The sequence below is a fragment of the Hyperolius riggenbachi genome, chromosome 3 (assembly GCF_040937935.1).
Source record: "Hyperolius riggenbachi isolate aHypRig1 chromosome 3, aHypRig1.pri, whole genome shotgun sequence".
Classification (NCBI taxonomy): Eukaryota; Metazoa; Chordata; class Amphibia; order Anura; family Hyperoliidae; genus Hyperolius; species Hyperolius riggenbachi.
Window position 1 is genome coordinate 196,079,530 of NC_090648.1, and position 26,489 is coordinate 196,106,018.

At 43.5% G+C, this 26,489-nt stretch overlaps 1 protein-coding gene and 1 long non-coding RNA gene across 4 annotated transcripts in view; one reads left to right on the forward strand and one right to left on the reverse strand.

Moving 5' to 3' along the window:
* LOC137563273 (uncharacterized) overlaps window positions 1-19,256 on the reverse strand; it is a 59,508-nt gene extending 40,252 nt beyond the window's left edge. The window contains exon 1 of the long non-coding RNA XR_011030306.1: window positions 19,168-19,256. This is a non-coding gene — a long non-coding RNA (uncharacterized lncRNA). The remainder of the gene's footprint in view (window positions 1-19,167) is intronic.
* CGNL1 (cingulin like 1) overlaps window positions 1-26,489 on the forward strand; it is a 150,892-nt gene that overhangs the window by 115,524 nt on the left and 8,879 nt on the right. For all 3 annotated transcript variants that reach the window (XM_068275513.1, XM_068275515.1, XM_068275514.1), the window contains exons 14-17: window positions 1,477-1,566; window positions 22,103-22,186; window positions 22,547-22,671; window positions 24,397-24,505. In XM_068275513.1, the coding sequence (XP_068131614.1) occupies window positions 1,477-1,566; window positions 22,103-22,186; window positions 22,547-22,671; window positions 24,397-24,505 (408 nt within the window). The remainder of the gene's footprint in view (window positions 1-1,476; window positions 1,567-22,102; window positions 22,187-22,546; window positions 22,672-24,396; window positions 24,506-26,489) is intronic.

Genomic DNA, 26,489 nt, shown 5'->3' on the forward strand with positions numbered 1-26,489 from the left:
GCTTTCTGCTGTGTATATAGATAATCATTTCCCATAATATTTTAAGTTACAGCTTCATTATTGAAAACAATTGAGTCAGGAAAATACTTTTTGTTTCTGAATGTGTGCTCATTTTGAATTTTGCCATCAACATAATTCTTTGTCACCTCTTCGTAAAACAACAATCTGCCCACATTTGGGAATTCAGGAATAGGGGTGCTTATGCCCATAAAAGGAAGCAAGAGGATTTATATTTACCTAGGCCTTCTTCCAGCCCACTGTAGTCCTTCAGCCTCCTTGGTGTCTGTCCAGTCCCTTCCGTTCTGTCGCTATCAGCCCCAGTAGTTGTGGACTACTGCGCTTGCATGGCCCCAGCAGCACACACCTTCAAAAACATTCTGCGCCTGCCACACATGCACAATAGTTCTCAACTGAGCTGAGTTGCAAACTTTATTGGGGCTGATAGCGGTACCTCGTGATAGGTACACTTTAGGTCATTGTTCCCCAACCCTGTCCTCAAGTACCACCAACAGTGCATGTTTTGTGGCAATCCACACAGGTAGTTAATCAGCTCTGCTGAGACACTAATTACCTCACCTGTGCATGTTTGTGGTTTCCTGCAAAGCATGTACTGTTGGTGGGCCCTGAGAGGTTGGGGAGCTGTGCTTTAGGTGTTCCTGAGTCCATGCAGTGATTTCCACTATGACATTTTGTCTGTTTTTAATGCACTGCTTTCCTATTTTCTACTGTAGCATTAATGTAGATTTTTTTCCCTTAAAAGCAAAAAGCAAAGCAGAGACCTGTAAATCTAAATATGGCAAGTCACATGTAGAGATAAGTGAATTGCACATTTGTTTGCAATTTAAAAGCGGGGCAATCAAAACTGGCAGCAACTGTGTTTGATTGACCACACTTCAAGTTGCATACAATTATAACTACATTTTCTTTTAAATTTGAAAATGAGCATTTCATTTATCTGTAGTCCCAGTCTGATTAATTTTAGACATGTTTTTGTCAAAACATATCCATACAATAAAAGCATACATCCTTTACAGAAGAACTGGGTTTCAAATTATATGTATAGAAAAGTATGTGTCTGAATGCTACTTGTTAACACGCATACAAAGTCCTTAATTATGCCTGACAGTTAATAGACTGCAGTTACTTACTCTCTATTAAATGTAGAACATAGAAAAAAGAAACTGGTTTTGGTTGTTTCTGTCAATCTTTCATCCAACCATTTTATTCCAGGCTTAAAAATAATATAAAGGCACAAACTCACAATTGTTCCCATGGCCTCACCTGCAGGTCAAGCAGCCCCCTCCTCCCTTACTTTGAAGGCTGAAGTTGTATAATGTGACATAGCAAATGACAATATAGATGATCAAATCACTCACCACGTTATCAACAAATTTTGTTAACGATTCAGTTAATTCTTCTTTGAATACATGCGCTAATACTCACATACAGAACTGCTTTGTTTCCACTCTCCCTCAGGACAAGATATCTCAGCTAGAATTGGAACTCGATGAAGAAAAGAACAATTCAGATCTACTGTTGGAAAGGATAACCAGATGCAGGGAGCAGGTATGTTTGTCTTTATTACTTTTTATTCACATACAAACTGAAATACCAGAAATGTTCTTACAGCTATTTTGTTCCTCAGTCGTCCTTAGCATGTGACCGTGACCTATAAGGTTCTTCCTGCATTTTCTGATTAGAGATGGGCCGAACGGTTCGCCGGCGAACGGTTCCAGGCGAACATCGGGTGGTTCGCCTTCGCCGGCGAACTTTCCTGGAAGTTCGATTCGCCCCATAATGCTCTATGAGGGTCAACTTTGATCCTCTGCATCACAGTCAGCAGGCGCATTGTAGCCAATCCGGCTATACTAAGCCCTGGAGCCCCACCCCCCCTTATATAAGGCAGGCTCCGGCGGCCATTAGCCTCACTCGTGTGCCTGCTACAGACAGAATAGGGACAGCTGCTGCAGACTTGTTCTCCTAGGGACAGATTAGTCAGGCTCTTGCCTTCTTAGCTTGCTTAGCTGAATCTTATTGCTATAATAGCGCCCCAGAAAAGCTCTTTTTAGAGCTCATCCTGCTCATGTGATAAATTTTTTTTTTCTGTGTTTGAAACTGACACTTGTGTTTTTTAGACAGCATTGCTAATTCATACTGTGTGTCCCACTGCCAGCAGCAGCAGCACATTCAGTGACTACCTGTGTGTGTGAGACACTTGTGTTGCTTAGACAGCATTGCTAATTCATAATGTGTGTGTCCCACTGCCAGCAGCCCAGCAGCAGCAGCACATTCAGTGACTACCTGTGTGTGTGACAGGGAGCTGCACATTGTACTACCTACCCAGTACTGCATTTACCTACTACTAGTACCTGTTGTGTTTAGTTAACCCACCTCATCACTGCATACACCTACGTTTGTGTTGAGTTAACCCACCTTGCTGCACATAACTACCTTTTGTGTTGAGTGAACTTACCTCACTGCATATCTACCTTTTCTGTTGAGTGAACTCACCTCACTGCATATACCTAGCTTCCCCCCGAGATGGACAAAATGGACAAACCAGGTAGAGGAAGAGGTAGAGGAAGACCCAGAGGAAGGCCACCTGGCACTGGCAGGTCTGTGCGAGGTGGTGTTGCTGTGATTTCGTGCGGACCTGGACCAAAGTACAGTGCTCAGAAGAAGGCTCGTGCCATCACTTCCCAAAATTGTGAGGACGTGCTTGAGTATTTAACACAGAAGACCTCATCTCTCGCAGCCAGTGCTACCAGCGCTAGTACAAGCACCACATCCGCTGCATTTGACACTTCGCAGGAGTTATTTGGTGGTGGTGGTGGTTAAATCACTGATTCACAGCCACTACTGCAACAACAAGAAGAAGGCGCAGGTACACCATCTCATACGTCTGAGTTAGGTGGCGATAGTATGGACGTAATGTGTGAGGAGGGGCATGATGAACCACCTGAAGTTGGTGCAGTTGTGGAGTTGTCTAAGGAAAGCGAAGCTGGGCAGGAGGATTATGATGACGATTATACGGATGCCACGTATGTTCCCAATAGAGGAGATGACCAGGGGGATAAGTTCAGAGAGGGAGCCAGAGAGGAGTAGGAGGAGACGACTCCATGATAGAAGCAGAGGGAGCTCGTCCTCAGAAACAGCTGGAGGCAGTGTCTGGCGCCATGTATCGCCAGCTATGGCCAGCCAGCGAACATGCCCTTCAACGTCAGCTGCTGATGCCACCGTAGCGCCATCACCCCAGGGGGGCTCAGCGGTTTGAAAATTTTTTAACGTGTGTGTCTCAGATCGGAGCAAAGCCATCTGTTATCTCTGCCAGCAAAAATTGAGCCGTGGAAAGGCCAACTCTCACGTAGGGACAAGTGCCTTACGAAGGCACCTGGAGAGAAGGCACAAACAGCTATGGGAAGAACACCTGAGGAAAAGCAGCACCCCTCAAAAGACAAGCCATCCTCCTTCTCCTCTTCCTCCTTCAGGTGCATCGTCTTCATCCGCTTTCTCCCTTGAACCTTCACAGCCACCCTCCTTCACACCGCCTCTGCCCTTGAGCGGTTCCTGCTCCTCTGCCCACAGCGGTAGCCAGGTGTCCGTGAAGGAAGTCTTTGAGCGGAAGAAGCCAATTTCGGCCAGACCCCCTTTTGCCCGGCGTCTGACAGCTGGTGTTGCGGAACTATTAGCTCGCCAGCTATTACCATACAAGCTGGTGGAGTCAGAGGCTTTCCGTAAATTTGTGGCCATTGGGACACCGCAGTGGAAGATACCAGGCCGCACTTATTTTTCACGAAAGGCCATACCCAAACTGTACTGTGCAGTTCAGAGGCAAGTGGTGTCATCTATTGCGAAGAGCGTTGGGTCAAGGGTCCACCTGACCACGGATGCCTGGTCTGCCAAGCACGGGCAGGGCCGCTACATTACGTACACAGCCCATTGGGTAAACCTGATGACCGATGGCAGCAAGCAGGGAGTACGTGGCTGTTCAGCAGACCGACTTGTCACACCTCCACGGCTTGCAGGCAGGCCTCCTGCCACCTCCTCTCCTTCTCCTCCAGCTACAGCCTCTTCGCTGTCAACCTCCTCCTCCTTAGCTGAGTGTCAGTTGAACTCTAGCGGTGCTGCCATCTCCTCTTCCTCTCCAGCTACACAGCCCCATCTCCCCAGAGCTTACGCTGCATGCCAGGTATGACGGTGTCACGCAATTTTAGACATGTCTTGCCTCAAAGCGGAGAGTCACATTGGAGCAGCTCTCCTGGCTGCTCTTAACAAACAGGTGGAGCAATGGCTGACCCCGCACCAGCTGGACCCGGCAACGTGGTGTGTGACAACGGCAGCAATCTCCTTTCCGCTTTGAATTTGGGAAAGCTGACACATGTACCCTGCATGGCACATGTGCTGAATCTGGTCGTGCAAAGATTTGACTCAAAGTACCCAGGTTTAGAGGACGTCCTGAAGCAGACCAGGAAGTTGTGTGGGCATTTCAGGCGGTCTTATAAGGCCATGGCACGCTTTGCGGACATTCAGCGGAAAAACAACTTGCCGGTGAGACGCTTGATATGCGATAGCCCGACTTGCTGGAATTCCACCCTGCTCATGTTCTCTCGCCTGCTAGACCAGGAGAAAGCCGTCACCCAGTACCTGTACAACTACAGTAGAAGGACACAATCTGGGAAGATGGGGATGTTGTGGCCCAACAGCTGGACACTGATGCGAAATGCATGCAGGACCATGCGGCCGTTTGAGGAGGTGACCAACCTGGTGAGTCGCGCTGAAGGCACCATCAGCGACTTGATCCCCTATGCTTACTTCCTGGAGCGTGCCGTGCGTAGAGTGGTGGATGAAGCTGTGCAGGAGCGGGAACAGGAACAGCTACGGCAGGAGGAGTCGTGGGACCAATTTTCAGCCGAACCACAGGTTTCCTCAACACCTGCGGCACCACAGAGGGGGGAGGAGGAGGAAGAAGAGGAGTCGTGTGGAGAAGGAGAGGAGTCAGACTCGGATGATTATGAGGAAGGTGTTTCTGTGGAGGAAGAAGAGGCGGCAGAAGAACAACCGCAGCAGCCGTCACAGGGGGCTTCTGCTGCTCCACGTTCCCGTGGTATTGTTCGTGGCTGGGGGGAGGAAGAGGAGTTGCGTGACGTCACTGTGGAAGAGCAAGAGGAGATGGAGAGTACGTCTGGATCCGACTTTGTGCAGATGGCCTCTTTCATGTTGTCCAGCCTGTTGAGGGACCCCCGTATCAAAAAACTCAAGGCGAATGACCTGTACTGGGTGGCCACGCTACTTGACCCTCGGTACAGGCACAAAGTGGCAGACCTGTTAGCAACTCAACACAGGGCGGAAAGGATGCAGCACTTGCAGAACAAGCTGTCAATGATGCTTTACAATGCATTTAAGGGTGATGTGACAGTACAACGCAATAAAGGTACCACTGGCAGTATTCCTCCTCCTCCTCACCAGTCCACGCAGGCAAGGACAGGACACTCCAGCGATCTCAGGGTGATGTCGGACATGCGGACATTCTTTAGTCCAACGCCTCGCAGTAGCCCTTCGGGATCCACCCTCCACCAACCTCTGGACCAGCAGGTAGCCGACTACCTGGCCTTCAGTGTGGATGTACACACTGCGACTGCGAGCAGCGACGATGAACCCTTGCTCTACTGGTTGCGCATGATTGGCCTGTGGCCAGAGCTGTCCCAATTTGCCATACAACTTCTCTCTTGCCCTGCCGCAAGCGTCCTGTCAGAAAGGACCTTCAGTGCAGCTGGAGGCATTGTCACTGAGAAGAGAAGTCGCCTAAGTCATGACAGTGTTCAGTACCTGACCTTTATCAAAATGAACGAGGCATGGATCCCTGAGGGCTATTGCACGACCGAAGACTAAGTCAGTCCCCACACACAGCATCTCTGCCTGCAGGCCGCTTGACTGCCTTCTCCGCCACCACCACCAGGGTCCAGGACTCTAGGCGGATTCCAGAATTTTTAAGGCCGCTGCTAGCAGCGGCCGCTATACTAATTTTCTGGGGCGTGCACATGCCTGCCTAATTTTTCTGGCTGAACTGCAGGCGGCTGCAACAAAAAAAACAAAAGGCATGTACATGTGCCCATCCCCCTTTGTGATCATTACCTTGCCGCGGCGAAGGGGCTTGTGTATCACAATGAAGCAATGACCGCCGGCTATATGAGTGTCTCGGGTGGGGGTGGCACACCAAAGATAATAAGGTCGTTGTTTCATTGTGGTCAGACCAAATTTGATCAGCTGGACAGTCACTGTTCTGTCACTCAGCTACATCTGCCGGGCGACCATATGGGCTGAAAAGCCACCATCACCTGCACTCTCGTCATGGTGCGCACCAGTCCAGCACGCCCGTCACTACACAAACGGCTGTTTGCAGTCACTGCATACCTTTCACTGCATCTGTGACTGCACATTATACTTGGCAGTCAGTGCATAACTTGCACTTGAATGGATACAGTTTTAAACAATTTAAAAATACAACCATCTACATTTTCAAACAATTTAAAAATACAACCATCTACATTTTAAAACAATTTAAAAATACAACCATCTACATTTTCAAACAATTTAAAAATACAACCATCTACAGTTTCAAACAATTGAAAAAAAAAGGCAAAAAACCTGCCCTCCCGTAAAACATTCTTGGCAAATGCTTTCGACTTGGTTTGTCTTCCGCTGGGTCGAAGGTCCATCTGATCACAGATGCCTGGTCTGCAAAGCACGGTCAGGGCAGCTACAGCATGGGTCTCAGCAGGCTCCCACTTCGGGCTGGAATCCAACCTTCATTCCCCGCCCATTACCCGTGGTGACAATGTCAGACTTGCCCGCCTCCATATGATTCTCGTGAAAGGAATGTGGTGTCATCTTTGCCCGCCATAACTGGTTCTCGTTAAAGGATTTAAAGTACATTCATTTCAAATACAGCAAGCCCTCGATAGTCCTCCTGTATTGTTATTTTTGGTCACTACCTTGGGGCGGGCGTGCCTGCCTGCCTGCTGCCCTTCTTGCCTGTGTAGTGGTAGCCGTTGCTCAGGCTCCACACCGGATTCCATCCCTCATTCCCTGGCCATTACCCGGGGTCACAAATGGCAGATTTGCCCGCCTCCATATGATTCTCGTGAAAGGAATGTGGTGTCATCTTTGCCCGCCATAACTGGTTCTCGTTAAAGGATTTAAAGTACATTCATTTCAAATACAGCAAGCCCTCAATAGTCCTCCTGTATTGTTATTTTTGGTCACTACCTCGGGGCGGGCGTGCATGCCTGACTGCTGCCCTCCTTGGATGTGTAGTGGTAGCCGTTGCTCAGGCTCCACACCGGATTCCATCCCTCATTCCCCGGCCATTACCCGGGGTCACAATGCCAGACTTGCCCGCCTCCATAGGATTCTCATTGTAGCGGTACTGAACAAGTACCGCTACAAGTAGAAAATGTAATTTAAAAACAAAACGTAAGCTTTTTAACAATGCCATGGAAAGTTGAGAAGGCAGTCACACATTACCTGACATCACTGAGTGAGGAAGAGCAATCTCGCCATGTTGCGCAGTAGTCCAGCATGGCCGTCACTACACAAACAGCTGGTAACTTGCGGTGCGTTACACAGTTAGTTTGGTGCGTCAGTGTGAAGCAGTACTCTAATTACACTACCTGATTGATGTATACACATGCAAGATGTTTGAAAGCACGTTAGGCCTGCAATTTAGCATTCAATGTGATTTCTGCCCTTAAAACGCTGTTTTGCTTCACATCCAGATTTTTCCCCGGGACTTTTGGCGTGTATCCCACTCCGCCATGCCCCCCTCCAGGTGTTAGACCCCTTGAAACATCTTTTCCATCACTTTTGGGGCCAGCATAATTTTTTCTATTTTTCAAAGTTCGCCTCCCCATTGAAGTCTATTGCGGTTTGCGAACTTTTCCGCGAACCGAACCTTCCGCGGAAGTTCGCGAACCCGGTTCGTGAACCTTAAATCAGAGGTTCGGCCCATCACTATTTCTGGTATAATACAGGAAGAATGAAATAAAGGTTCTGTAAGATATATATTCTTCCCTTGGTTATCTGTGTACTGTGTTGCATAGGTGTCATTTTATAGGATGCACAAGACAGATTCTGACAAATGAAATCTAAAGAAATTCTGTGTTGAATACACAAACGCTTTTAAGTGTTTAGTTATGTTATGGACAAGGAGAACCACCAGCAATGGTCTGTATTGCTCTGCCCATGGTGGTCACATCAAGGGTATTACAGTTTTGATTTTTTTTCAGCACTTGTTGAAAGTATTAACCTGCAATAACCTTCTGTTTTAAGAAGGCAATTCTGTACTTTTGACATAAACAATGTCCCTAGATTTTTTAAAAGGCACTGTGTCAACAGTCAATATAACAGTGCGGCCTGGCAGGACTTTTTTCTGAGGGCATCTTTTTCCATAATGTACCAATAGCTATTAAATATACTTGTTTCACTTCAAAACTTTCTAACAAAAGCAACCAACAGAAAGAAGCACACAAGTCCCTGGTTAATGAACGAAATAGGGAATGTAGGTTTATTCTTAAACAAGACTTCATGTGGCCTTTCTTGAGGAGTCCCATACACACCACATTTATGGTGCACTTGGGATACTGTTGTCACATGCACACAATGACCACCCTTTGCCATAAATTACTGTAATTGCCTTCAAGTTGCCATAGGCCTGTTTGACCAGTCTCCACCTCACTCGTCCATCAAGGTAGTTCCCGGTTAACAAACGAGATGGGGGCTGTAGGTTCATTCCCAGTCTCCACTTTCTAATTATCAACTTATTGATAAAGCTTTAGATTTTGTTGAGGGGGGGGGGGGGGGGTTAGAGTGAAGGGTATTCATCTCCTGCCTTGTGCCTGTCTGTGGCTTTTCCCTGAGATCTTTTGACAGTGCCTTGCCACCCTTAGTTGATTGCTTGCTTTCAGTTGCACTATCAAACTGTGCAATAGATTTCTATATGCAGCACTAATCAAACTGGTATGCAGTATGTTGTTTTTGTTTTGGGGCTTTTTTTTGGGAGGGGGGGTGGATGTCAATAATCTATGTCAGTAATTCTTTTTATTTATTTTTAAACTGGAGACTGTTTTTAATTGGGTGTTAACAGTTAAATTGAGTGTATGCCCTTAGATTTTTTTTGTATGTTTGTTCATTTCAGGCTGTAAAACAAAATTGGAGATATTATTATTTTCTCTTCCCCCTAAACCCTAAATCTCACTTTTTATAGAGACTAAATGGTCAGAACTACAGCCATGCTGCAGTAGACAAAAATTTACATGACGGAAGTAGAAAAGATTTGAAATCATTGCTTAACACTTTTCATGATCACACTATTTACAGTAATGACAACTTCCATGAACTGTTAATCCTATGATTATTAATTATGGTGCTATATTGAAAACAAAGCTAATGTTTTAAATTTAGATTGTATTGTAACAATGAAATGGTAATGCGCCAGGCACAGCTTCTGTTTTGTTGTTCTTCAAATATTAATTTGTTGCATGAAAAATGTGGCATTTAAATTAACCCAGACTGATGCACCATTGTCTAGACTAGTGCCCCCTGCTGCACATCCAAAATAAATTGGGTCAGGCTCCTGTCCCGCTGCTAAAGTGACACGTCTGCATCTTTACCAAACAGATTCCCATAGATGTTCTGATGATCTGGGCTGTTGCATGAATCACATCATACCTAGGAGGGATTCACTGCTTCTAGTTTAGCCTCTAGTATTCAATGGATTTTATAAAATTCAGCTGCTGGTTACTACGGCCATTTATTTTAAAAAATGGATATTACTATAATTTAAATTGTGATGATCGTCACTCTAGTAATTTAAATTAAGTTTCTCAATTAGACATTTCACCTTATATTCGTTATTTATAAACTTGAGCGACTCCTGATATATTAATGCTGCCCTCTATAGATATAAATTTAAAGGGGCACTTAACCACTTCACCTCCAAGGGTTTTTGCCCTTAAAAAAAACAGAGCAATTTTCACCTGTCAGCGCTCCTTCCATAACTTTATTACTACTTAAAACAACGAAACAATCTATATCTTGTTTTTTCACAAGTAATTAGGCTTTCTTTGGGGGATACTTTTTGCTAAGAATTATTTTATTCTAACTGCATTTTAACCACCCTGGCATTCTATTGAGATCGCCAGGGCGGCTGCGGGACGGTTTTCTTTTAATTAAAAAAAAACTATTTCATGCAGCCAACTGAAAGTTGGCTGCATGAAAGCCCACTAGAGGGCGCTCCGGAGGCGTTCTTCCGATCGCCTCCGGCAAGCAGAAGTAACAAGGGAGGCTGCAATGAGCAGCCTTCCTTGTTTGACTTTCCTCGTCGCCATGGCGACGAGCGGAGTGACGTCCTGACGTCAGCCGCCTCCGATCCAGCCCTTAGCGCTGTCCGGAACTATTTGTTCCGGCTGCGCAGGGCTCGGGCGGCTGGGGGGACCCTCTTTCGCCGCTGCTCGCGGCGGCGATCAGGCAGCACACGTGGCTGGCAAAGTGCCGGCTGCATGTGCTGCTTTTTATTTCATCAAAATCGGCCCAGCAGGGCCTGAGCGGCACCCTCTGGTGGTAATGGACGAGCTGAGCTCGTCCATACCGCTAAGGTGGTTAATGGGAAAAATAAGAAAAAATTGAAAAAATTCATTATTTCTCAGTTTTTGGCCATCATAATTTTAAAATAATACATGCTACCATAATTAAAACCCACACATTTTATTTGCCCATTTGTCCCAGCTATTGCAATGTTTTATTTGGCAATAAAGGTGCATTTTTTCAGTTTTTGCGTCCATCAGTTATTACAAGCCCATAATTTAAAAAGTAACAGTAATATACCCTAATGACATACATATTAACAAAGTTAGGTAACTGTGTATGTATGTGTGTATATATATATGTATATATATATATATATATATATATATATATATATATATATATATATATATATATATATATATATATATATCATTTTTACTAAAAAATTTTGGGGTAACTATTGTGTGAGAGGTAAGGAGTTAATTTTAAATAGAAAAAAAAGTCTGTTAGTCTAAAAAGAAGTTTGTAGATGTAATTTTACTATTTGGCCACAAGATGTCCGTACATAACTTCCTTATTTGTAGTATCACTACGCAAACAGGAAGCAATGCGTGGACGTGTAAGTATCGGCTTTTGTGAATGAGGACGCCATCTCATTGATGGCGGCAATCATTCACATGGGGACTTAGATCAATGAACGGTGAAGCGTGTTGGAGGAGGCGCTTGGCACCGGGCCGCACATGCAGTGCACAGAGGGTGACATCAGGTAAACCGAGCAGCGCGGGATGATGGTGAGGGACCAGGAAGACCAGGGCATTTTTTGTCAGTTAGATTATACTTTAACTTCCGATATGTCATAGATAAAATGACTGGTGCTTTCTGTGTTGCTACAACTAGGGATGATCAATGAGGTGCAAACAATTTCTCCTTGCATTCTAATTTTATGTAAATGTTATGCAGCTTGAACTTGGACCAGTCAAAAATTGACAGGAAGTTATTCTGATTGGTAGGATTCTAAGCTGCATATCATTTACGTGAAATTTGAATGCTAGGAGAAATTATTTGCATCTCACTGATCATCCCTAACTACAACACCCTCACTATGCAGACTGTATAATCTTGACAGAGACGCTCAGTTTAGACGTGGACGGCTTAAGCTGTATACTCCTGTCTCACTGCCTGATGTAGCGGGGTCACGCCTGTGAAAAGCGTTGCAAACATTTGTGGAGTGTATAAAATAAACTTAGTGTTATTTCTTAACACGTTCCTTTTGTCGTGTCCTTTGGAGTGGGTAAGAGTCCACTCCCTCCACTTCCATGTTTTAAAAATGTTATATCTTTTTATCCTTTGGCGCCTCTGTCCACTTTGCGACTGTACCAGTCCACCCTTGGTGGAAGGACATAAATTCTCACATTTCTTCCTATCTACAGAAAGCGACTTTTAATCCTGAGTGGGGACAGGCTTGTTCTCCCCACCTCCCTTTACAGTGGTTTCCTAAGGGGTAACCCTGGTTTGTGAGTATTACTTACTCTACATTTTCCCCTCACCACCAGTACATAGTACACTATTTTGGGCTCTCTGTGTCCCCATTTTTGACTCTTCAATCTGATAGTAACATTTGTAGTTCACTGTGCCATAGTGTACCTTATAATGCATGTCAATCAAGCAATGGTGTTTTGTTAGAGCATTGCATGATCTCAAGAGGGAAAAAAAGCAAAACAAACATTTAGTAACTTAATAAAATAAGCCGTACAGCTAAGAATCACTTAGAGTAAAAATCTGAGGGGAATGAAACAAGTTGCAAAATTGGGCAGCTGGGATCCCACTTACAGGAAAAAGTTAATTGTAAAATGTTTAGTAATGTGGAGGCAGAGAACTATAAAGGAGAACCTTCTGGCTGTGGATTTCGTTCCTGAAACCGTGGGAGAGCAGAGAGTTTCTATGGTGACAGTGTAAATATGGCAGGCTAGAGTTACAGTGGCTTTGCTTCATCGTCGTCTTTTTTTTTTACTTTTCCCCTCATCTGAGCAGTGTTCCCGGTTGGTTTCCCAACACCTGTTCCACTCTGTGCACCAGGTGTGCAGAGCAAGTAAATCAGAACACAAAACTGAAGGGCCTTTTCCAGGGACCGGAATAGCAGACTCTCAGTATAACATGCAGTGTTTTTTTAAGTCGACTGTCTGGAGAGATGGAATATGTACCTCATTAGCGGGACCCCTCTCCTCCCCCAGTGTGGGCATACATGAAACACTCTATTTATGAGAAGTAAGATTACAAACTGCTTTAAAAAAGACATGAAGGGATGGATCCAGGCTTCCCGATATCAATAATTGAGAAGAAATGAAATTGTGTGCTTTCATTAACAAGACGATGATAACCAGCTGTTCTTAATACCATGTCTAGCATAAACACGGCCTCTGTTTATTAAATCCATGCCGTCTCTCACAGGGGTATTATAGCTCATTGAAAATACTTTGTTTTCAGTGCTCACCAAACCCAGCTGTGTTAACTTCTGCTGAAATCTACAATGTTTGTTGTTCCTCTGAGGGTGAAAATAATGTATTATAAACGATTGCATTCACTGCCAGAGGAACCTGCTACTCAGCTAGCACCAATTAGCTCAGGAGTTAAAATTCCCTTCTCTACAGAAAATAAAATCATTTTAAGCAGTTTTAACTGTGGTTGGATGGAAAAGTCTTGAATTTGAAGGTTTTTTTTGTTTTTTTTTTTACTTTATTTCTTTTATTTTGCACAGTTTAAAACTTTTAGTCAGTTATGTAGTTTAGTAGTTATCCATATTTACTGTATTATAGATCTAGCGAAAGCATTCTGCTGCATCTTTCAGATACTTTAAGCCCGGTACGACATACAATTTTGATAGGCCAATGGCTGGCCAATGTTACCACCTCCATCTAGTATGAGGGCTATTGAATACTATGAAAAGCCAAAAGATTGTGTAGGTAAAACTCCCATTCTACCTGGTTTACATGGTTTACAAGTGGTACATTTGGCCAATCATTGTCCAATCAAAATTTAGATTTCGTATTGGAGAGAATCAGTGACCTTTATATTTCAACATCCCTTCAATCAGTTTGTTTCTGAGCTGTTCACTTTGAAGTGCATGTTCAGGAATGCTGATACTTCTCTATGTTTGAAGTATGAATATTTTTCAGGTTTAAACTGGAAAAAAAAAACAATTTGCCAAGTATAAAGCTCCACCCCTAACAATCCAACGTCTTTGGTAACAACACCAAAGAAGAAAAATATCTGCAAACCGGCCCTGAATATGGGGATTCAAGGAGCGGGCACTGGAATTATGCCTGGTCAAATCCATAATTTCTGACAGGTCTGGTTTGATTCCTGATCAGTTTTTTTTAACCTATTTTGTATCAAATTGATCGGAAAATTAAATAGAAAAACAATCAGAAATCAAACATCGGAAATTATCGTTTCGTCCCGTGTATCTGATGGGAAATTGCATGGTTTGTACTAAGCATAAAACACATACTCCATGGGGACTTTACACATACAAACATGGCTCTTACTGCCTAGGCTTGCAGCACCTCCTCCTTTTTAGATTAGAAATGTATGAATGACACACAATGACTTGGGGGTACTGAATGCTTTACCAACAAATGTCTCAGGCGCTAGATGCTGCATTTTTAGTAAAGTATTTTGTATCCTAAAGCCATTGATTACAGTCCTCTTTTTCATTGGCAATACTATACTAAAGCACCATACACGCACTCAACAGCGGTCTTTTATGCTTTCACAACTTTTGTTGTGAAACAAGTTGAAACACCTGAAAAAAAGTATTTTGCTATTGTTCAAACAGCTGACTTCTTATCAGTTTTATCAGTTGTGTGAACAATAGCAAGCAACTTTTTTTGGTTGTTCAACTTGTTTTACAACAAAAGTTATTTGAAAATTGTGCTTCATAAAAGACCGCTGTTGAGCGTGTGTAAGGGGCTTAAGGCATGATAAAGGGGTATCATGGGGAAAGGAATTCACACAAAGAGGGGAGGCTGATTAGTTATCAGGAACGAGTTAATGTTAAGGGAGGAGGTTAAGCTTGGGCAGTAGGAAGGCGTTATTCTTAAGGGAGGCGTTATTCTCCGCCGGGCGGATCGCTGGTAACCAGTCTTATCACCCGAACGATAGTCTGTACACACGTCGGATTTGACGCGAAAACGTCCGAACGACGGAACGTTAAAACGACGGGTCGTTCGCTAAAATCCGACGTGTGTATGGGCCTTTAGGCATTGGAATTGGTTGGATAGCTGGGGGAATTGTGCTTAATTTAGCAATGGTAATAGTATTGCAATGCTGATTATAGTGCAGCAACAGAAGGCACAATACCTGTATTCTCACTATTGCCTTACACCTTACAAAAGGTGCAGAAATGATATGTATACTGATTTTGGAGGTAGAGATTGATAATCATGTAATCGTTTTTCTATGGGTTTCCATGGTCACACCACTGCATCAGCTAATTGAATTAACTTACTTTGTTGAATGCTTACTTTTTAATCTGTACCTTAAAGCGGACCCAAACCAAGCATTTTTTTAAATAAAAATATTTAGTTGCACCACTCTGACACATACAAAGATAAATAAACACTCCTTCAAACCTATGATCATTTCAGTGCATACTTTTCACCCTTCTATTTTCATAGCTAGGATTATACTGGGGGCAGCCATTAGCAATTCTTCCATTGCTGGACACCATCTACTCCACCAGTTTGCTGTAAAAATTCCAGCAATATGAAAGGAAGGGAGGAGTTCCTCCAATAAATGTAAAATATTTTATATTTGTCATCATGCAGCTGAAAAAAGGCTGCTATTTATTATTATAATTTAGAAAATAGATTTTATTTCTGAAATCTTGTATTTGTAATTTGGGTCCACTTTAAATGCAAATGGGTGATCGTGTTCCCACAGTCATATTATTACTGCAGAAGTCATATGAACGTAGCTAAAGTATAGCACCTGAGGCCTGTTTTGCACAGTGCAATTTAAAAGTTTTGACTGGCCATGTACTTTGTGTGGAAATGAGCCCATGTGATTCTCTGTAGTCCGGTGTGACCTCATTGCTCTGGAATGTGGGGCCTTTTTTCTTCTGTTGCATTAGGAAAGTGCTGTTAATTGCCAACATTTACTATACAGATTCAGCCTTGCATGTCTGTTTATGCAAGTTCACATGCAATTTATGTTATATTGTAAATGCTGCAGTCCGTTTACATACTGTAAGCCTGTACATCAACGTGATTTTTCCTACCACAGAAGAGCTTAGTTGTTATGATGTTAATTTTTTTTAATGATTTGAAAGTGAATTATAGGCTCTAGGGTCAAATTAAAATATAGTATTGTTGTTTATAAAGGAGAAGCATTACAAATCTCTGAATATAAATAATTCAAACTTTTCATCTGCTTTCCATGAAATGGGAGAGCATTTATGTTATTGCAGAGTATCTCACAGAGAACAAAGTACAGTTTGGTTGCAGCGCTGTGGAGCAGCCAGGGACTATGGGCTGGTCCACAAGGCCGTAAATGTAGCAAATGAGAAAGTGAGAGATTGTCCACTAGCCTCAATGCTGCCCACTTGGTGTAATAAAATACACAGTACAGGTGATAGAACGGACAAAATAGTGCAGAACGCACTCACAGTTGGAACCTGCAAATAGACTCGGAATTTTGCAATATTCAAACTTGGTTTATTGCATGTAAAACAATACACGTAACCCTAACAAGTATTGTTTGCAAACATAATTGTCAAATGAAATTTGGCACATATTCATGAAAACATGAATGCAAAGAAAGCGATTTTCCTCATTGTTAAACACTACTGAAGTACTGAATTAGCTTATCACTTTTGCTGCAAGCCTTAATCATTTGTTTCATATTGTTATGGCTTACTGATGACTTGCATAGATCTATTTTTGAAAAATGTGTACTTAAACATAAAAATCCCAATAAGCCACAAAAAAAGCAGATCAGTAAAAGATTAGCTGTTATTAGATGATTTGTGTTATAATGCTATAATTTGATTTACTGAGTAAGGCTACTTTCACAGTGGGACGTTGCGTTTTGATGTGACGTTAAAGTCGCAACGCAAACTAACAAACGCAACGTTCCACAAATGTCACAACGCAACGCTATGCCTTGCTACCTTCGCATACAGTAGGCATACAAGCAATGAAAAGTATGCTTCCAGGTCATTACTGAGCGTGTGCAAACAGTCCAACGCAGTTAATAACGTGTTTAACGCACAGCATGCAGCACCTTCTAGTAATGCTACACGTTACACACAAACGCAACGTGTGCACTGTGAATGTTGCACAGACTTAGAAAATGTTCTAACGTTAGTCCACGTTAGAACATTTTCTCAAATTGGAAGTAGATTGAAGACGCAGCACCAACTCCATGCAGTTAGGTTTATTGGATTAACCTCCTTGGCGGTAAAGCCGCCGGAGGGTGCCGCTCAGGCCCTGCTGGGCCGATTTGTTTAATTTTTTTTTTGCTGGACGCAGCTAGCACTTTGCTAGCTGCGCCAGCACACTGATCGCCGCCGCCCCGCTCACGATCGCCGCTATCAGTCGCGCCGCACGCCCCCCCCCCAGACCCCGTGCACTGCCTGGCCAATCAGTGCCAGGCAGCGCCGAGGGGTGGCCCGGGACTCCCAATGACGTCCCGACGTCAGTGACGTCATTCCGCCCCGTCGCCATGGCGACGGGGGAAGTCCTACAGGAAATCCCGTTCTTTGAACGGGATTTCCTGATCGGAGATCGCCGAAGGCGATCGAAGAGGGCGGGGGGATACCGCTGAGCAGCGGCTATCATATAGCGAGCCCTGGGCTCGCTACATGATATAGGAAAAAAATTTTTTTTTAAAAACTGCTGCGCTCCCTCCTGGCAGATTTTTTTATACCGCCAGGAGGGTTAAGACAAAGGGCATACAGGCATGGGGGGTACAGACATCGGCCTTACAGCCGTTTCGCGGGACTCCCGCTTCCTCAGAGACCAAAAGATGTCACAATGTCCTTACAGTTTAGACCACTTATATACAATAAGCATTTGGCACTTACCGCTCCCCACCATTGCTGAGGACGCCCATCGGCCCGCCGAAGACGCGCATCCGTTCGTTTCCGGGAGTAGTCCTGCCCCTTCCAGGGTCACTAACCTCTTAGCCACTCAGCGCCAAGGACGTAGTTACGTCATGCGCTAACTGCAGCCTGGAGGTGTGGAGCGTCCTTGGCGCTGAGTGGCTAAGAGGTTAGTGACCCCGGAAGGGGCGGGACTACTCCCGGAAACGAACGGATGCGCGTCTTCAGCGGGCCGATGGGTGTCCTCAGCAATGGTGGGGAGCGGTAAGTGCCAAATGCTTATTGTATATAAGTGGTCTAAACTGTAAGGACATTGTGACATCTTTTGGTCTCTGAGGAAGCGGGAGTCCCGCGAAACGGCTGTAAGGCCGATGTCTGTACCCCCCATGCCTGTATGCCCTTTGTCTTAATCCAATAAACCTAACTGCATGGAGTTGGTGCTGCGTCTTCAATCTACTTCCAATTTGATGAAACTACTGCTGAAGCACATCCAGGTTGGGAGGATTAAGTGTAAAGCTGCCGGCTGTCACATCTGGTGCTGACCTTTTTTCTTCAACTCTATTAGAACATTTTCTAACGTGCGACTTTAACGTCCCACTGTGAAAGAGGCCTAAACCTAATAGTCTGACACTTGTGTTGCAATGACTTGCTTTCCTGTCATTGGAAGAGCAATTATAACAATTTGTCTTACTATAGTAATACCGATGACTATGACCACTACACGCCCATGTGAAAATGTAAAGAGAGAAATTAATGTATAGGCTCAGCACAGGTCTCCGTCTTCCTTTTTTTAAAGGACATCATAACTGAGAGGAATATGCAGGCCGCCATATTTATTTCCTTTTACACAATACCAGTTGCCTGGCTGTCCCCCTGATCCTGTGTCTCTAATACTTTCATCCATAGACCCTGAACAAGCATGCAGATCAGGTGCTCTGACTGAAGTCTGACAAGATTAGCTGCATGCTTCTTTCAGGTGTGTGATACAGATACTACTGAAGTCAAAGAGATCAGCAGGGCTGCCAGGCAACTGGTATTGTTTAAAAGGTAATAAAGACAGCAGCCCCCATATCCCTCTTACATCAGATGTCCTTTAAGGAAAGAGTTGTCATCATTTTTGCACAAGGATCTTCACTTTGTGTCAGTTGTAATTTTTTATATTTATAATATAAGCAGTTTCATAATATTCATAAAAAGTAGAAGCCATTCCTATTCATGTTCTCCCTGCTGTTCAATACTGGGGTTTCTTTGCCTTTAAATGGGGTAGGAACTGTTATCTAAATTGTAAGTAGGACCGATACAAATATATACTTTTTTTTATTTGTGTTTAAGCCCCTTGAAAAGCTGAAGTCAAATAAATGACTTCAGGTGTCTGATCAGTCGTCCCTGCCTCAGCCATTTCCAAGAGTGTGGGCTTTCATAGACGCCAGCTACAGCCTCAGAAGTCAGTCTGGCATGATAATGCAAAGCCAACCACGTACCTTGAGGCTGCTTCACTTCCTTCAGCTTTGCCCCTTCAGGTCACATAACACTATTCTTAAAGCTGCAATCGTAGCTTCAGGAGTCTGCTTCAAACAAAAGTTCAAATTTGGTCAGAATGACGACAGAGAATATTCGTAGTAGCTCCTTGGGCACAATTCCAATACAAAATCATTGAAGTATGGTAAATGTATTTGATGGTCTGACACACATGGGATGTGATTAATATGCCAAGAAAATGTATATGTCAGTAACTAGAGATTTAGTAAATAACAGCTTGATATCCTTTTTCACAGTAAGCAGCAGCCATGTAATTCTATGAGAAGTACATCAGAACATGAGATGTCAGTAATACAGGGCATACGTTGGATTCAGGCCCACCTGGGATATTGCCCAGTATGTCGCAATGAGAATTCACAAACCTCCTATAATATTACCACACACAGTGGATGGGTAGGATCAGAATGACAGTTCAGATACATTTCTGAAAGCATGTGATGCCAATAAACCATTAAACCATGCACAGTTATTAGATCTGCAGGAACAACACTGTCCTATTTGGGTACAAGCACATTACAGTCCCCATGGAGCAAATAAGGAGGTTAGGATGCTAGTGCAGATTAGGTAGATTGTGTGATAAGCAGCAGGCAGTGACAGCAGGAAACAAATGTGTCAGACCTTGTGCACAAACGGAAACCTGGTTCAGGATGCTGTCCCTTGATAGCTTTTCCCCCAGCAATAGTGAAAAAGTAATGACTGACTTGTGTTGATTGTAAATTACTGACCTCATCAGGGCAGATATTGTGTAAAAATAAGAAGATTATAACAACTTGCAGAGATCATGTCTTAAGTGTGAGCTGAGCCCAGAACTCTAGAGCTGAATGTTAATGGGATATATTATAGTTGTTTTTATTTTTCCTTAATTAGTCTTATTACAAAAAAATCAACATCAGGAAAATATTAAATATTACAAATATATGATGTTTGCTTAGAGCTCCTCCTACTGGTTTTACAGACAAGCTTTGTAAGTAAATAAAGGTTCTTGTTTTACTTGTGTGTGCAATGTAGTTACAATAAGATAGCTCAGTAGTGAAGGGAAGGACCTACTTTGTAATCTGCAAGTCAGGGGACTTTTGTAATATGTATATATAAATAATAATAATGCAACAGACCTAGAGTTGCCACAGCACTAGTTATATACTATTCTACTCATAAAGGGCTTGATTCACTAAGACAAATAGCATGCCTTATCAGAGTTAATACGCCTTATCAGAATTAGCATGCCTTATCAGAGTTAATACTCCTTATCAGAGTAGCATAGCGAGCGCTACAAACACATGCCTGCTAATTGGCAATGACGAGAGCTCCACTCGTCCTGCCCTGAGCCCCTGCGGGTCCAATCACTTTAAGGGCCCTTTTCCACTAGCAATCGCTAGCATTCACGCTGAACGCTAGCGATTGCTGAATCGCAATTACCGGCGATTCCCCGACGTTCGCGGCCGCGATTTTGCTATGCTATGCACTGCATAGCAAAATCGCGGCAAATATCGCTCCGCCGCGCGTTCGCGTTCCCGGCAAAAATGAATCACGGTAGTGGAAATGACCTACCGCGATTCCTATGTTAAAAAGCAAACCATAGCGATTGTAAAATCGCTAGCGGTTTGCGTTTTTGCGATTCAGCCAGCGCTGGTGGAAAAGGGCCCTAAAGGACATTATCCCTGCACTTTGATTGGCCCAATAGGCTGCCTGTCACTTGACAGGAAACTTGACAGGCAGCCTATTGGGACAATCAAAGTGCAGGGATAATGTCCTTTAAAGTGATAGGACCCGCAGGTGATCAGGGCAGGATGAGTGTAGCTCTCGTCATTGCCAATTAACAGGCATAAGTTCATAGCGCTCACTGTGCTACTCTGATAAGGTGTGTTAACTCTGATAAGGCATGGTAACTGATGAGGCATGGTAACTCTGATACGCCGTGTTAACTCTGATAAGGCATGCTATTTGGCTTAGTGAATCAAGCCCAAAATGTTACTAGTCAAACCGGCAACTTGCAAAAATGAAAAACCGTAAAAATGTGTTTTAGCACTAAGTATAATAAGTACATATAAATATATTTTAAAAACAGAAAAGAGCCTATACTATTTTTATACCTGATCATTGAGTTCAATAATCAGCAGTCATTTAAAACATACCTGAAGTGACATGATGAGATAAATATGGGTACATTAGTACAAGTCCTACTAAGAACTTACTGGAGCTCCCTTTTTGTCTACTTTTTCCATTGCAAGGGCTAATAAACCAGTCCTTTATGTATGTAAATGAGGCAGTCAAACTTCAAGTGAATTGCAGCCACAGCTCCCTTGAAAAGTAATTAGGCCCCAAAAAATTTGCATCAGGCTGAACTAACAGTTGTGATCACAAGTTGCTTAAAGCAAACCAGAGACCAAATAAAACAAAGTTTTATACATATCTGGTGCTTCCTCCAACCTCATGCGCACGGCTACTGGAGAGATACGTAGAGAGCGCACTTCCTCTTGCACAGACTAGCCGCGACTGGCAGAACTAACAGGATACCAGAGCTGCAGGCAGTGGAGGATGGCGGCGTGGGAGCGATCTGTGCACATGGCGGCTGGAGGAAGCCCCAGGTATGTATAAAACTTTTTTTTAAATCTCGTCTCTGGTACACGGTAAAGAAGTGAAGCTATTCTAAAATGAAACAAAAAATGCAACTACAAATGTTATGTAGAAACAGTTTTCACCTGGTATGTTCAGCTTAAACAATTGCTTGGTCAGCTGCCAGCAGCCATACAAACATACTGTGGCGAGATCCATTTGTCTGTACTTTTTGTGTGTTTGCATACTTATGGAGGCGGCACAGCACAAAACAATAGACACACATGAATAATAACCCAAAGATCTTTCTCTTGCATTTTGCAGATTGAGCAAATGAGGGGAGAACTGCTTCAAGAACGTGCTGCAAGGCAAGATCTGGAGTGTGATAAAATGTCCCTGGAAAGACAGGTAACGTTAGCTTTGTTTATAAATGCAGAATGAGAATGGCATTTCTGTACGCTGCGGAATACCTTTGCCCATCACTATATATGCCCGCTTTATTTCAAGAAATGTGTTTATTTTTCAGGGTAAGTTAATCATGTGCACCTTTGTGTACTGTATAGTGTCTGTGAGTCATTCCAGGCAGGGATGTAAATTGCATCTCTGTGATTTCAAAAGATATTTTAGCTGTAGACAGAGCAGAAAGCGCTCATTGTTCTTACAAGATTCCCCAGTCATTGTTCCAATGTCCAGCTTTGTTTTAGAGCCTTGTGCAACATTTGAACTTGAATATTATTTGACCTGCTGCACTCTTCCGATTTCCTCCAGAACAAAGACCTGAAGAGCAGAATAGCTCATCTTGAAACTTCACATCGATCCAATAAAGAAGGGCTTGTTGCTCAGATGGAAGGAAGAATAGTGGAGCTGGAAGAGCGCCTGGAAAATGAAGAAAGGTAATGTAACTTGTTGTTATGTTTGGACTTCTACATGGTGTGTGCTTCTTAACCCCTTCATGTCTTGTGTGATTGCGGCTATGTCTTTCTCCTGCTGCTTATAGTTTTAGCTTTGATCATCCAGTAGGAAGTTGAAACACATTTTTTAACGTTTTTTTTTCTTTTTGTAGTTCCACATTTACACAGTAAAATGTATTGTAACACTTCTAATTTAGAAATGCACAATTCAAGTTGTTAATTGGCATGAAATATTATTATACAGGAAAATATAGGAATGCTTAGTCAGAAAATACTGAGTATGTATGTTTGTAGACATACACATGCACACAGATACACAGGCGAGTGCACATACACACATTCACACGCACACACACACACACACACGCACGCACGCACACACGCACGCACGCACGCACATGCAAACATACACATGGCTGTGTGGGCGATATTGTTGTGAAACCTCTACCACAGTGTGATAGTTTCTTGCCTGTGAACCTCATTGCACTGTAGGAAATGACAGCTGTTTCTAACTGCCAAGAAAGCAGTATTTTCCTCTGTGCATACAACTAAACAGACATTCTGCAGAGATCACCTGGCAGGTCTAAAGAGGTGATACATTTCAGAAAGTACATTGAGGTTAGGAAAGATTTTACAATGGGCAAACACGGAGTAAATGTTTTATACATTAATATTTAAAAACAAATAATCACTTTTATTCACTGCGTTATTTTCACTACAGTTACTCTTTAATTGGCTATGTGTGACTGTTGACCATTTCTACAACCCAGTTTGAATGCCCCTTTATTGTAGGAAATTACAGCTGTTTCCAACTGCCAAGAAAGCAGTATTTCCCTCTTTGCATAGAACTCTCAGTAAACAAACATTCTGCAGAGATCACCTGGCAGAACTAAAGAGGGGATACATTTCAGAATGTAAATTGGGGTTAGGAAATATTTTACAATGGGCAAACACATAGTAAATGTTTTATAAATAATATTTAAAAAACAATCAATTTTATTCACTGCGCTATTTTCACTACAGTTCCTCTTTAATTGGCTGTGTGACTATTGACCATTACAGCCAGTTTGAATGGCCCGTTAACTGGCATATTTAAAGAAACAAAATAAGGATTAGCAACAAATCAGTATTACAGTGAACTTTACTAATTAGATGAGGATGACCCTTGCAAGAAAATTAAAATTCAAGGCATCCATCCGGGGAAAAGCAAGACACGTTTGTTGGAGCTTAAAGGAAATCATTTATTTGCTTAGAAGTTTTTTTATTACAGTGTGTCTGCAACCTAATCACCCCCATTAGTATTCCACTTGTGCGGGTTTACACCACAAACAGCTTTGATATTGTACTCAGATGCCTATTGTGCTTTCCACTCAATGCTTTGCTTATGATTCACTGCAGTTCACTGTGGCTGGGTTGATGCTCTGCTTCACTGTCTTAGTCCTGGCTTGCTGGGCACTCGCTGTGTAGAATTACTATAGAGAAACAATGCTAGTGTTTTCTTTCAGTTGATGTATGTAGGCATAAACCTCAGAAACAACGTATCTAAAAGTTCAGAAAGGGAAGGAAATGTTTCTAAACTGCAAGCAGTAGATCCAAAGAATATTAAACGCTGCGTACATTTCATCAGTATTCTCTGTGAAGGTTGAATAGCATCTGGCACAGTTTCCAGCTTCAATTTCCAAACAATGTGTGTTTCCTTTCCTGTAGGGATCGGGCAAGTCTCCAGCTCAACAACCGCAGGCTGGAGAGGAGGGTGAAGGAGTTAATGATGCAGGTGGATGACGAACATCTCACTTTAACAGATCAGAAGGATCAGGTAGAGTACATGCTAGAGTGTGTTACTATCAGACATGAATTTATTAATGTATGTCATATATAAAGATATCAGATGCAGATTGTATGCTCTCCATGTCTGCACCTTAATGACAGTTTCTTTCTTGCGTGGCAGCTGTTTTGCTTTTGATTTGTATATTTACAGAGAAAATGTAAGAAAGTCCAGTTTGTAGCCTTAGAACTGTGATGATCCGCTCAGCTGGCTGCACAGGCAGACAGCTGTTTGTCCATTCCTCTAGTCTGTGGGCTGCAGGTCTCTGGAACAGAGACCTGTCTTTTCATTGCAAGTTTCTGTTCTGTTCTCTTGCTGGGGAATTTGCATACATTCGTTATGCAAATCCTCTACCTGCCTTCTTTGATGACTGGCACTATAAGAGCTTTATGTTTCCCAGAAGGCTTTGCTGGTCATTTCCCTTCCTTGCTCAGTTCCTGATGGACACTGCTGGAGTGTCAGCCATTGCTATCTAGTATAGTTAATTCCTGGGGGTTGCTTTTGGCTCCCCTTCTAGCCCAGTCAGGTTGTATTATCTGTATTGCCTGTTCTGTCTTGTCTTGCCTGTTTGCCATTGTCCTGTCCCTATGGTGGTTGACAGGAAATGGTTCTGATCTATGTTCTTGGAGTATAGCTGGTGCAGCGGTTGCTACCAGCTATCTCTTCTGTTCTGTTTCCTGGGATCGCGCTAGCTACTTTGTGCTAGCGCTGGGGATCCTTCTGTTCTGTTTCCTGGGATCGCGCTAGCTACTTTGTGCGAGCGCTGGGGATCCTTCTGTTCTGTCTTGTCGGTCGCGATTGCGCTGTCACCAACGGCGGTTGATAGCGAATCGTTCTGTCTTGCTGAGATCGCACTAGCCGCTAGCGTTAGCGGTTGTGGATCTTTCTGATCTATGTTCCTGCTTGGATCACACTTGCTCTGGCGGAAGAGCGGTGAATCCTTCCTGCCTAGTTCTTGTTTTTCGTGTGTCTGTCTTGTCCGCTGCGCTTGCTACAGGCTCGGTGAGGTAACCGTTAAGCAAGCGCTCGCGTCCCCTGTTTCATGTTTGTCTGTTTATGGTTAGTTAGGCGTGCTTGTCTCTATTGTGCTTATCACGTGGAGATCGCGCATAACCGCTTGCACTGTTGCGAATGAGTGCGGTGTTCGCGGTTAGCTAGCGGTTGTTGTTTTCCGTATCTCCTTATTGTATTTGCTGTGCCTTTGCTACCCTTGTATTCTATTCTGTTCTGCCTTGTGTCACGTCTCGCGATCGCACCTCTCGCGATCGCGTTCCTATTTCGTATCTGCTGTTGTGTGTGCGCGGTCGCGGAGTGGCGACTGGATTGGCGCACACACATACAACCTATCCCTTTTGCTCAATCTCATTTACTATCGCCTCTCTTGCGATTGCATTCTGCGCTTCGTACAATTCCTGTCTGGCACTTGTGGAGGTACACGAGGATTGGTTCCTCTGCACTCCCCAGCGCCATCTGCCGACAGGAATTTCCCTCTACAGGTGCGTAGCACCTTTTGCTGGGTTCCTGCAAATTATACGCTTGTGGAGGATCTCCGCCGTGTCAGCGCACGCGTTGTGCGCTGATCACGGGGAAAGTTCCACAATCGTGACAGAATGACCAGCCTAACCCAAAACCCCAGTGTAGATGGAATTTCCGATTTGTACGATTTTGTCGAATATGGCTCTTGTACCTTTAAGAGATTTAAAAAACTTGAACCTGAATCAGCAGACGAATTTTTGTCTGAGTGTACGAAACTGTTAGCGAACCCTGAATTCCAATGCACCCCAGTGTCTACCTGGGCCCCCCAAATGGTCTACATTCTGTTGGGGGGCGAAATGTCAATGTGGGGTTATGATGTGTTAGATCATACCACCCTGAGTCAAAGACCCCTGGAATTCTTGGCCTTTTTAATTCACAATTGGCTGAGATTACCTCAATTACCATACCCCCTTAATGAGTTGTTGTCAGCAGCTCAATC